The 13,812-nt window shown below is 39.9% G+C and overlaps 1 protein-coding gene across 2 annotated transcripts in view; it reads left to right on the top strand.

The window, feature by feature from the left end:
* The window catches only part of LOC103256077 (F-box/WD repeat-containing protein 10-like), a 46,564-nt gene that overhangs the window by 8,885 nt on the left and 23,867 nt on the right, over positions 1-13,812 (top strand). For both annotated transcript variants that reach the window (XM_008053958.2, XM_008053957.2), the window contains exons 7-8: positions 1,356-1,556; positions 11,909-12,030. In XM_008053958.2, the coding sequence (XP_008052149.1) occupies positions 1,356-1,556; positions 11,909-12,030 (323 nt within the window). The remainder of the gene's footprint in view (positions 1-1,355; positions 1,557-11,908; positions 12,031-13,812) is intronic.

Genomic DNA, 13,812 nt, shown 5'->3' with positions numbered 1-13,812 from the left:
AGCCACTGTGCCTGGCCTAAATCTTTATTTTTGAAATGTCTTTTTTATGTTATTTTAATTTTAGAAGTTATATATACTTATTGGAAAAATAATTCCTCCAAATGCCAAAAAATGTATAGAGAAAAGCTAAGATCTCCTATAATCTTGCCACTGTTAATATTGATGTCTATTCTTCTAGAATCTTTTCTTTGTATACACAGCACATACTTTAAATAGAAATAGAGCTATAGTACACATGTTTTTGCAATCCAGTCCGGCAAAGTACTGTGGATGTATTTCCACGGTAAATATGAAAATTGTGTTTATAATAATTGCAGAGTATGACATCATTTCAATATGCCATTTAAAAAAAACCTCTTTAATAATGAACTTTCTGTTATACTTTAGGCCTAGGACTTCACTCTTTATTTGCAAAACTTTACAAAGGGGATCTCTACTTTATTTTTGACCATAAATCTTATTAACAAATTGTATCTTGAGAATAGGTCAGTATTGGGGAGACAGAGCAGATAGGGAAATGGCAAAATTGAGTTTTTATGAGTAATATGGTAATAACTACTCTTTAGAAGAGATGGTGACTGATTGAACTCTAGATATGACAAACGAACAAAAATATCAAGAATTTCTCCTCATGATTAGAGTGACTATACATTCCTGTTTGTTGGAACAATCCCACTTTACTCTATGGCCCTCATGTAATTAATAATAGTATCTCCTTTCACAGTGAAAAAGTCTCAGTTTGGAAAATAAGTTAGTTGGTCATCCTGTTCATATTTTACCTACTTGCTGATAATCCTATGATTGGAAACTTAATTCAAATCTCCTGGCTTTATTGGACTATAAACTCACTGTGAGCAATATCCTTATCTTACTCATTTTTGTATTGCCCATGGTACCCAATATCACAGAACTTGGAACCTAATATATACTCATTGGATATTGGTTAAGGAAAAAAAAAAAAATAAGGAAGAGAAATACAGTGTGACAGGGCTTCCAAACTGTGTTCTTCTGAAGTTTTCCATGACAAAATGTTTTCATGATCAAATTAATTTGGGAAACACCACATACTCTGTTGGGTTTCTTGGGGATTTAGCATACATTTAGCAGAATTAAAAAAAATAATTTTGCCTTGTGTCTTTAGGTTTTAAATCTATCTGAAATGAATTTTTGACATAGTATGAGGGTAGGGATCCTTCAGGACTTATTAGTACTCAGCCTTGCCTTCTGCTGTCTCCCTTGTTGAAAGGCCCTGAATTTCCCATTAAACCACTACTGTGGGCAAAAGTCATGGTATTATGTTTCATAAGAGTGCTAACTCTTCTTTCATGAATAATCCTTTTCCCTTGGTAACTCAGGTGGAACCAAAACAGAGTCATACACTATTCTGGGGGAGATTTGATAGCTGTGTCATCTAATCGAAAGATCCAGCTTCTGGACATCATACAATTAAAAGAGATACCCATCGAGTTCCGAGGCCATGCTGGGAGTATCCGGGCCCTCTTCTTGTGTGAGGAGGAAAACTTTCTCCTAAGCGGGAGCTATGACCTAAGTATCAGGTGAGCAGTCCAAGGATGTCATGATTCCCATCCCACCTAGGGCATAAAGGCAGCTCATGGGAGAAGTGTGCCTCCTTTTTTCTTTTTATATTTATCAAAAAGTTATCCTAAAGAATGCTGACTTCCAGAATACCTACAACTTTTTTGTAGCAAGGTAAAAGCCAAGAACTTATGTATTGTTTAAACTTTGAATGGGATAGATTTATAACAATTATCAGATATATTTTCTAGTTTATAACAGTGAATCAGAAAAATTTTCTTTTTAAAAATATTCTTAGATGCAAACAACGTTAATATTTTTTTTTATAGATTCTTTCAGGGGAAAGTAGTTTTTGTGGGTATGAAATATAATATAGAAGCAAAATAGTACGTATGCATATATTTTTCAACAATGCAGTAAACATATACCCATTACTCAGGCAAGAAAGAGAATATTACCATTCCCAAGCCCCATTATGTGCCCTTCTCTTCTTCCTTCCTTCTTCCTTTCAACCAGCAGTTATGTTATCCTAAATTTTATACTAATTATTCCCTTCATTTCTTTATACTTTTTGCTTCCTGTTTATACATCTCCAAATGTATTAATTACTTTTGCTCATTTTTTAGTGCAACATAAAGGAATCATATATTAAAAATTCATCAGTACTTTCTTCTTACACTGAACTCTGTTTTTGAGATTCACCCATATAATATAGGTAGTAGTAATTAATTTATTTTCACTGAGATATGGTATTTTATTGGATGAATGAATCGTAACTCATTTATTTGTTTTTCTGTTGATGGACATTTGGATGTTTCTAGTTTTGTTTTTTGTTTTTTTTTTGAGTTGGAGTCTCACTCTGTCACCCAGGCTGGAGTGCAGTAGCACGCTGCTCAGGGCCACCGCAGCCTCGACCTGCTGGGCACAGACGATCCTTCCGCTTTAGCCTTCCAGGTAACTGGAACCACAGGCATGCGCCACCACACCCGGCTACTTTTTTGATTTATTGTAGAGACGAGGTCTCGCTATGTTGCTCAGGCTGGTCTTGAACCCCTGAGCTCAGGCAATCCTCTCACCTCCGCCTCCCGAAGTTTTGGGATTACAGGCTTGAGCCACCGCACCCGGCTTGGATGTTTCTAGTTTTTAATTATTTCAAAGAATACTGCCATATATGATCTTGATATGTTACCTGGTGCTCATATACCTGATTTTTTAAAAAGGCATGTTCTTAGTAGGAAAACGTCTAGGAAGGAATACTAAACTGTTTTCCAAAGTGGTTGTATTAATTTACACTCTCATCAGCAGGGTATAGAATATCTTATAAATTCCCACCAGTGTTTAGTATTAGTCTTTGACAGTTTTGTTGATCATTATTAAATAAAACTCATTGGGCTTTATTGAGGCTTTTTTTCCCTTTTTTTTTTTTTTTTTAGTTGAAGTCTCACTCTTTTGCCCAGGCTGGAGTGCATTAGCACTGTCACAGCTACCCCAGCTCGACCTGCTAGGCTCAAGCATTCCTTCTTCCTCAGCCTTCCAAGTGGCTGGGACTACAGGTGCACGCCACCATACCCAGCTAATTCTTTTTTTTTTTTTTTGAGTTGGAGTCTCACTCTGTTGCCCAGACTGGAGTGCAGTGGCCGCTCCCAGCCACCGCAGCCTCGACCTGCTGAGCTCCGGTGATCCTTCCACCTCAGCCTTCCGAGTAGCCGGAATTACAGGCACGCTCTACCACGCCCGGCTGATTTTTTGATTTATTGTAGAGATGAGGTCTCGCCAAGTTGCCCAGGCAGGTCTCGAACCGGCGGGCCCAGGCAATCCACTCACCTCAGCCTCCCAAGGCGTGGGATTACAGGCTGAGCCACCGAGCCCGGCCCAGCTAATTCTTTGATTTTTTTTTTTTTTTTTTTGTAGACATGTGAGATATCTCCATTTTGCCCAGGCTGATCGCAAACGTCTGGGCTCCAGCTATCCTCTTTCTTCAGCTTCCCAAAATTCTAGAATTAAGGCGTGAGTCATTGTACCAGTCTAGGAGTTTTGATTTTAACTTTCCTGATTACTAATGAAGTTGAACACCTTTTAGTGTGTGTATAAGTCAGGGTTCTTTAGAGAAACAGAACCAATACGATGTGTATACACATAGATTGAGATTTATTATAAGGTATTAGCATGTGTGACCATGGAGGCTGCAAGTCCAAAATCTGCTTTGTGGGCCTGCAGGCTGTAGACCCAGGAAGGCTGATGGTGCAGATGAAGTCCAAAGGCTGTCTGCTGGAGAATTCCCTCTTTCTAAAGGAGGCCAGATTGTTGTTCTATTCATGCGTTCAACTGATACTTAAACTTCACTGATTTAAATGTTAAAATTAACCTTACTCCAAAAACACCCTCCAAGTTAGCATGTAAATTTTTTTGGGGGGGGGAGTTAAGAGAGCTTTTTAATATAGTTATAAAATATTTACCTTAACCGGGCAAAGTGGGGACCAAAGGGAGGCCCAAACTTTACCTGTACAATGTCCATTTGTGTAACTAATCCTGAATTGTACCCCACATCTTTAAAATAATATATATATAAAGAAATTACATCCAGTTTTCTGCAAAGTTGCATAGGCATCTCACAGCCCAGCTCTACTCTTACTAATCTAGACAAATTGGTAAACCTCTTTGAACTGGCATGTAAAATTAACCATCACAATTATGTTTTGAAGTCATTTGTGCTTCCTCTTCTATAAAATCCAGTTTTTGGACTGTTTTTCTGTTGATTTATACATCTTTTTCTTTTTGATTCATAAGAGTTCTTTGTAATTTTTAGATATGAATTCTTATATTATTTGTGTGTTGTAAATTTGTTCTTCCAGTTTAGACTGATCTTTTCACCGTCTTGGATATCTTTTGGTGAACAGAAATTCTTAGCTTTGATATAGTAGTATTTGTTAATGGTTAATTCTCTCTTTGACATGTTTAAGATTCCTTTCCTACCTTAAAGTTATGAAGACAGTCTTCTGTGGTGTCTTTTCTAAAGTTTTTTTTTTTTAAATTTGTAGTTTTTCCTTTTATCTTTAGGTCTTAAATCTACCCCAAACTGATTTTTTGTTATGCTATGAGGTAGGAGTTCAATTTCTTCTTCCTGTTTTTTTTTTTTTTTTGGAGTTGGAGTCTCACTCTGTCACCCAGACTGGAGTGTAGTGGCTGCTCCTGGCCTCTGCAGCCTCGACCTGCTGGGCTCCTGCGATCCTTCCACATCAGCCTTCAAAGTAGCTGCAACTATAGGTGCACGCTACCATGCCTGGCTAATTTTTGGTTTATTGTAGAGATGTGGTCTCGCCAAGTTGCCCAGGCAGATCTCAAACCCACGGGCTCAGGCAATCCACTCACCTCAGCCTCCCATAGTGCTGAGATTACAGACTGAGCCACCGAGCCCGGCTTAATTTCTTCTTTTTTTTTCCTCTCCCCACTTGGATACCCAATTATCTCAGCACCATTTATGGAAAAGATTGTCCTTTCCTCCACTGACCTGCACTGACATCTTTGTCATAAAACAAATGTCTGTACATTTCCATTTCTGGGTTCTCTATTCTGTTTCATTTTTCTGTTTATCTATTCTTGGTCAATACCACACTATCTTAATTACTTTAGTTTTTTTTTTTTTAAGTCTTTATATTTGGTGGGGTAAGTCCCCTATCACATTTATCTTTTTTAGAGTGTTTTGGCTATTCTTAGACCTTTGCACTTCTATCTAAATCTTTTTTGTTCTGACTTTCATTCTTTTTCAGACCTCAGGTGCAGAGAATTGTGCCGATTATACTCCTCAGTTCACGTCGTATTATTATTATTGGTCTGTACAATGCTCTATTCCTATTTACCTAATTTTATTCTATTTATTTCTGTTCTTCACTCCTCTTCTCTGTGAGGGTTCAGAGGGTAAGGGTGGATGAATGTGGAGGTATGCGCTGGCAACCAGAGATTCGAGTAATGCAAAGATTTGCAACACACAAAGAGGAGAAAAGAAAAGATTTATTTAAGAAAGAGATCACTTCTCACAGACAGGAAGTGGGGCACCTCTCTAGATGAGTGTGGCCCTGTAGCCCCTCCCGAGCCCTGGCTTAAATCCTTTCCCCTGGAGATATTGCAACCAGATAGACGTGACTGCCATGACTTCCTTGTTGATCACTTGTGGGTGTCTCGGAGACCCTGAGGGGAGTTCCAGTCACCAGGTACTGAGTCATGGATCTCATCACCCTCAGGAAGTTATACAATGGGCTCATACAGGTTGTGCTTGAGAAATCTGGGTTTCTAAAAAGACAAATTATAATAGTCTGGTACCAGTCATGCTTGAGGGGTCTGTGTTTATGAAAAGACAAAGTTGACAAAGTTAATCTTTACTTAGAGTATACATTTCTCCAGAACATAGCTTCTACTTTCTCATCATTGCGTTAGGGTTTAGGAACATGATTAAAAAATGGCTTCCTGCTCTCAGTTTGTCCTTTCATTCTCTTCTCTACTTGAACTCCCACTAAATATTTTTTAATGTGTGCTTTTTAATTTGTGTGTTGTAACGTATGCCAAGAAGGAAGAGACGAGCTGCTGGTGGTTAAAAAGGTTTATTAAAGAAAAGAAAAGAAGTGGGGGAGGTGGCTGGCTCTATAGAGAGTAACCACCAGCCTATACCTGAGTTTAGGTTAATTGGGGAGTTCAGGTTAACAGGGCATTGAAAAATAGTTTTAGGGAGTTTTGGTTTGGGCGCTAAGAAACAGTTTTGGAAGTTTGTGTTGTTGGTCCTCTGGCCTTCAAATGCAGATGTAGGTACTATTGAGGCTGGTCCGATGGCCTTGAAGTGCAGATGTCCGCATTAAATCAGTCATTGTCACTTGTCTTTGAAATGCTGCCTTGGGAAAGCAAACACTGACAGTCAGTACCAGGACATTATCAGTCACATAGCTTTGGGATGTGGGTCTCAGGGAAAGCAGATATTGGCAGTAAAGCAGTTAGTAACAGGATGCTGTCAGAGCACAGTGTTAGCTTTTTGGCCATTGCAACTCTGTGCTCCATTTGTGAGGTTTATATAATGAGTGGTTTTAACTACAACCTCCTCTCCCATCCCCCTACAAATCCCATCATGTGTGTTCTTTCAAAATGTGTATTAATGTTTTATGCACACACATTTATAATTCACATCCATGGTATTGTGTCAAACTTCTCTTGGTTTCGAGCTTTTGCACCTAACCAATATTTTAAAGATTCATTCGTGTTATCAATCATCTAGTGGGCTGTTTTTAGCTGTTGTGTAGTGCTCCACTGTCTGTGAACATAATTTACCTACTTACTTCTCTAGTGATGAACACTAGATTGTGTCCAGATGCTGCTGCATTGACTCATCTTTGTATATGTAGCTTCATGGACATTGTGAGATTTTTTTTTCAGGGATATATATGCAGGAGTAGGCTTGCTGCAACACAGACTAGACAGCACCTAATTTGACTGAAGTCCAGAATGACCGTAGTGGTCCACATGCTCATTAGCTGTATTCTCCTCTATCTCTATTTCCTGACCAAACTTGGGCATTATCCAGCTTTCAAGTTTTTGCCAGATGAAATGTGTAAAATTATTACCCTGTGCATTACTCTGTTTTTTTTTTTTTTTTTTTTTTTAGTTGGAGTCTCACTCGTTGCCCATACTGGAGTGCAGTGGCTGCTCCTGGCCACCGCAGCCTTGGCCTGCTGGGCTCCGGCGATCCTTCCACCTCAGCCTTCCAAGTAGCTGGAACTACAGGCGCGCGCTACCATGCCCGGCTAATTTTTTTATTTATTACAGAGATGAGGTCTTGCCAAGTTGCCCAGGCGGGTCTTGAACCCGCAGGCTCAGGCAATTCACTCACCTTGGCCTCCCAAAGCGCAGGATTACAGGCTGAGCCACTGACCCTGGCTACTCTGGTTAGTGGTAAGTTTGTTTATTACCTTTGGTGGCTTCTTTGTAAATTGCCTGATTATGTCCTTTGCCTATTTTTCTTTTTTTTAGTTGGAGTCTCACTCTGTTGCCCAGGCTGGAGTGCAGTGGCACACTCACGGCCACTGCAGCCTCCAACAGCTGGGCTCAGGCGATCTTTCTGCCTCAGCCTTCCAAGTAGCCGGAACTATAGGTGCGGTACTATGCCTGGATAATTTTTGATTTATTGTAGAGACAAGGTCTTGCCAAGTTGTCCGGGTTGGTCTTGAACCCGCAGGCTCAGGCAATCCTCTTGCCTTGGCCTCTCAAAGTGCTGGGATTACAGGCTAAGCCACTGAGCCTGCCCTGCCCATTTTTCTACTGGAGTTACTCTAATTTTCTTAGTAATTTGTAGTTTCTTGTATTTCCTTCTAGATATTAGTCTTTTGTCGGTTTTAAAATTGCAGGTATTATCTCCTGCTTTTTCATCTTTCTGTTAACTTTGTCCATAGTGTCTTTTGTTGAACAATCATTCTTAATATGAATGCAATAAAATGTATCAGTTTATCAGGAGTTTTTTTTGCCTCATGTTTGTGGTTCTTCTTACATCTGTGCCACAGAGATACTTTCTCCTAGTAACTGTATAGTTTTACTTTTCACATTCAGTTCTTTATTCCATTTGCAAGTCAACTTTGTATGTGGTATTAGGTAGATTTCCTACTTATTTATTTATTTGAGTCAGAGTCTCACTCTGTCACCCAGGCTGGAGTGTAGTGGCATGCTCACGGCCACTGCAGCCTTGACCTGCTGGGCTCAGATGATCCTTCTGCCTCAGCCTTTGAAGTAGCTGAATCTACGGGCATGTGCCACTGTGCCCAGCTAATATTTTAATTTATTGTAGAGACGAGGTCTCGCCTAGTTGCCCAGGCTGCTCGAACCCGTGGGCTCAGCCAATCCTCTCACCTCGGCCTTCCAAAGTGCTGGGACTGTAGGCGTGAGCCACTGTGACTGGCCTATTTATTTATTTATTAATTATTTTTTTGAGTTGGAGTCTCACTCTGTCGCTCAGACTGGAGTGCAGTGGCCGCTCCCGGCCACCACAGCCTCGACCTGCTGGGCTCCGGCGATCCTTCAGCCTCAGCCTTCCCAGTAGCCGGAATTACAGGCATGCGCTACCACGCCCGACTGATTTTTAAATTTATTGTAGAGATGAGGTCTTGCTGCCCAGGCGGGTCTCGAACCTGCGGGCTCAGGCAATCCACTCACCTCAGCCTCCCAAAGGCGGGATTACAGGCTGAGCCACTGAGCCCAGCTCTATTTATTTATTTTTAAATGCAGCAGTTTCTCCCCAACAGGAACTACTACATAATCTGTCATTTCCTCCACTGATTTGTGGGTTATCTTTTCCACATAGAAATTTCCCACGTATGTATGCTTTTTAAGTTTGTTAGTCTAGTCCATTAGACTGTTTTCCTGTTCTTACATCAAAACCACCTTGTTTTTTTAATTTTTTTGGTTTTGTCTTATGTATTTGAATAATTTTTTTCTGTTTTATTTAATTTTTGTTTATTTCTCTTTTTTCTTACTATTATACAAATGAAGATTTCAGTTGTTGTTGTTAGTTTTTAAGGTAGGGTCCCACAATTTTATCCAGGCTGGTCTTGAACTCCTGGTCTCAAGTAATCCTCCTGCCTCAGCTTCTCAAATAGCTGGGATTACTTGCACTCACCACCACACCTAGCTGAATATTTTAATACATGTTGGTAGGGCAAGTTCTACCCCTCACTTTCCTTTTTTATGTAACAGCTTTGGTATATATGTTTTGAGGTTTTGGAATAAGTTTATCGACTTAAAAAAACTAATGACTTTTGAATTTATAGATTAATGTGGTGAACATGTTCATTTAGATCATCTTTGTTCTTTCCTAGAGCTTTAACATTTTCTTCATAAAAGGCTTATATATTATTTAATGCCTATAAACTTTATGATTTCATTGCTACTGTGAACGGTGTCATATTTTCCTTTATATTTCCAAATTGGTTATTGCTGGTAGAGAGAAAAGCCACTGATTTTTCTAGGCTGATCTTGTGTCCCACAACCTTACTAACCTCTCTTATTGGTTCTAAAAGTCCATATGTTGATTTGACTTTTCTATGTAGATGATCTTACCAACTGCAATTAACGACAGTATTTTTCTTCTTTTCTAATACCTATAACCACTTTTTTCTTTTTCTTCCCTTCTAACTTTGCCTACACTTTCAAGTTCCATGGTAAATAGTAGCAGTGAGAGTGGCATATCCATCCTGTTCTCCTTCTTGAAGGAAATACATCTATAGTTCCTCCGTTAAGCATAACGCTTGCTGTTATGACTTTGGCTTATACATTTTTTTTTTTGAGTTGGAGTCTCACTCCATCACCCAGATTGGAGCGCAGTGGCCACTCCCGGCTACCGCAGCCTCGACCTGCTGGGCTCCAGCGATCCTTCCGCCTCAGCCTTCCGAGTAACCGGAATTACAGGCATGCGCTACCACACCGGCTAATTTTTTGATTTATTGTAGAGATGAGGTCTCTCCAAGTTGCCCAGATGGGTCTTGAACCCGCGGGCTCAGGCAATCCACTCACCTCAGCCTCCCAAAGTGCTGGGATTACAGGGTGAGCCACTGAGCCCGGCTTGGCTTATACATTTTAATAAGTCAAAAAAGTTCCTTCTATTCCTATTTTTCTAAACGTGTTTATCAAATACCTTTTCCTACATAATTCAAGAAAACCAACCTGGACACATGGACTGCCATGTTGCTAGAAACATCAATTCAAAACATGTTTTCTGTCAGAGTACTGGGACATGATTTAATGCACTGTGGCTGCATAGTAGGCTCTGACAGACTGGCAAGGCACTGGTAAGGCTGTAGGACCTTTGGGAATATTAGAAGAAAAACTTAACATAAAACTCCAAAGGAAAATTTATTAATCATTTATTATGTACCAAGCCTCACAGTAACTTTATGAGGTAAGTATCCATTATCCCCAACTTACAGTTGAAGAAACTGAGGTGCAGAGTGGTTCAGTAACTTTCCCAAAGTTACACAGCTGATAAGTGATGGACCTCAGGCAGCCTGGCTCCAGAATTCATTATCTTAACATTATAATTTGTTCTGTCACAAAAGCAGTGTGGCTGAAATGAAAGTCAATGATAATTGAGAAATCTCAGGCAAGTTTTCTTATTAAAAAAACAGCATGATTTGTATGTGTTCCCACAGATCTTTAGATATGCTTTATATGTACATAAAAAATATTTTGGATCTAAGTGACTGGCAAGTTATTCTGTTGCTTTTGTTTGAAGATCAGCATCAGCTCTACCATTGAATCAGTGCCATGGATTCTAAGCCTGGTAGTCATTCCAGGGACCCTTCCACCTAAAACCACTTAACACTGATCAAGCATTTTGTATGTGTTAGTCCCTGTTCTAATGTTACCTGCATCAGTGCAGAGTTTTTCACTCTTGGCACTGACAGTTAGGGCTGGAAAATTCCTTCCTTCCTTCCTTCCTTCCTTCCTTCCTTCCTTCCTTCCTTCCTTCCTTCCTTCCTTCCTTCCTTCCTTCCTTTCTTCCGTCCTCTCTCCCTTTATCTCTCTCTCTCTTTCTGACAGGGAATAATAGCTCTGTCGCACAGACTTGAGTGGTGTAATCATAGCTTGCTGTAACCCAGAGCTCTTGGGCTCAAACAATCCTCCCATATCAGCCTCCTGAATAGCTAGGACTACAAGTACATGCCAACTCACATGGTTAATTTTTACATTTTTTTGTAAAGACATGGTCTTGCTATGTTGTCCAAGCTGGTCTTGAACTCCTGGTCTCAAGTGATCTAGTTGCCTCAGTCTCCCAAAGTGTTGAGATTACAGTCATGAGCTACCATATATCTTTATTGTGGGGAGTTACTGAGAAAACCAGCCTGGACACATGGACTGTCATGTATCTTTATTGTGGGGATTTACTGAGAAAACCAACCTGTACACATGGACTGACATGTTGCTAGAAACAGAAATTCAAAACATGCCAGTAGAACCTCCTTCTTCACATGTGATCACCAAAAAGGTTTCCAGACATTTCCAAATGGCCCATGGGGGTAGAACCTACTTCTGACTGACAATCACTGTGTTAGTACATTTAATTCTTCATAAAATCCCTATGAAGTAACTACTTTTATTATCATTCCCATTTTGTCAGTGAGAAGATTAAGTTTATACAGAAATTAAGCAACTTTCCCAAAGTTATGCCAAATAGGTGCTGCAAATGGGACTCAAATTCAGACCTCTCTGACTCTAAACTTAGCCACGAAACTCTGCTGCCTTCCAACTATCTACTGATTTAAAGGAACTCTATAGATTGTGATCCCCTGGACCCTCAGAAAGTCTCAAAACCTTTTTGGGGTTTTTTTGGGGGGTCTGATTCTTGCAGATACTGGGATCTGAAAAGTGGAGTTTGCATACGAATCTTCAATGGCCACCAAGGGACAGTCACTTGTATGGATTTGTATAAGAACAAGTTTGTATCTGGAGCAAGAGATTGCCAGGTAAAAGGTGAGAAATAAATGGCTTAAATTTTCTCAGAAGTATCCCCAAATCCATGAATTACCAAAATGCTTATTTTGCTCATTTCTATGGGTAGTCATTTATTCTTTTTCCATCCATCCATCCATCCATTCATCCATCTACTCAACAACTATTTGTTGACTACTTGCAATATACTACACAGTATGCTAGGTGCTGAGGAGATTAAAAATGAATATGGTATGGCTTTATTGATTGATTGATTGATTTAGAGTTGAGTCTCACTCTGTTGCCCAGGTTGAAGTGCAGTGGCATGATCAGGTCTCACCACAGCCTCAACTCCCTGGGCTTAGGTAATCCTTCTGCCTCAGCTTCCCGAGTAGCTGGGACTATAGGCACACGCCCCTACGCCCGGCCAGTTTTTTTGTTTTTTAGAGATAAGGTTTCACTATGTTGCCTAGAGTCCCTGCTATTGCTTGAACTCTCTGGCTCAAGCAATCCTTCTACCTTGGCCTCCCAAACTGCTGAGATTACAAGTGTGAGCCACTGTCCCTAGCCTGATATGGCCTTTTAGATATGGCTTTTTATTTCTTCAAGGGGCTTATAGTCTCTTAATGAAGGCAGATATGTACATATATAATGGCAGATATAATAAATACATGACTGATAGCTGCCATTTATTGAGTACCAATTTTGTGGCAGGCACTGTGATAGATGCCTTATATATATTATCTTATTACTATTTAATAAGATAATATATATTATTAATATTATTATTTAATTCTCACAAGAACCCTATGAGGTGGATGCAGATGGGGAATCCAAACCTCAGATAAAAAAATAAAAAATAAAATTCAGATAAAAAAATAAATTGCCCAAAATCTAGTCTCCTAAGTGGTTTAAGGAGGATTTGAACCCAAGGTTTTCTGGCTTTAAGTCATGTGCTCCTAACCACATGTACAGTTCTAAGGGATAATAGAGATAAGAGTAAATCAGGGAGAGTGTCCTGGGAAGAGTGCCATTTGCGTGTGGTCTTGAGGATGAGTAGTTTTCTTGGCACAGAAGAGGGAGAGCATAGGGCATTCAAGGCAGAGGGGACAGACAATGCAAGTGCACAGCAGGGTGAAGAAAACCGTGTATTCGGGATGGTTCCGTTGTTTGTGTGGCTGGACACTGTGTGTGGTGCTGGAGATAGGGCTGGTAAGTTTGCGTGGGTCCACATTTTAAAGTGTCTTCTGCATCATGGTGCAAAATGGAACTTTATTCTAGTGGACATGGAACTCCATCAGTGCATTTAAAGTTGGAAATTGGCATGATCAAATGTGTACTTTAGAAAGATAACTCTAATGATAGTTTGAAAGAAGGATTTGGAGAGGAGTGACTATATGAAGATAGGGAACAAGTTAAGATGCTATCCAGTCCAGAGAACTGCCATAGTGTTTTCAGAAAAATCTGAGAAACAAGTGGGAAGGGACTCGGATAGATGTGACCTTACATTTAGTGGCCCAGACTGAAGGGAGATCTTGAGAGGGAAAATTGGCAAGGCTTTACTACCAACTAGATATGAAAAGTGAGGAACAGATGATAAGATCAAATTTTTTCTTAAATTCAAGCCACTGGGTATATGGAGATATCATTAATGGAAACAGGGACTGCAGGGGAAAAGCAGTGTAGGTTGAGGAATGGGGAGGTGGTCATGAGTACAATTTTGGACATACTGGGTATAGTAGGCAGAATAATGGCCAATAATGGCCAACCACAAAATGTTTCCATCCTAGTCCTTGGAATCTGTGACTATATTACCTCGCATGG

This window comes from Carlito syrichta, unplaced genomic scaffold (assembly GCF_000164805.1).
Source record: "Carlito syrichta isolate Samal-C Ts95f unplaced genomic scaffold, Tarsius_syrichta-2.0.1 Scaffold288909, whole genome shotgun sequence".
NCBI classification, from domain to species: Eukaryota; Metazoa; Chordata; class Mammalia; order Primates; family Tarsiidae; genus Carlito; species Carlito syrichta.
Note: the sequence above shows the minus strand (reverse complement) of the source record. Positions and strands in the feature narration are given on the sequence as shown.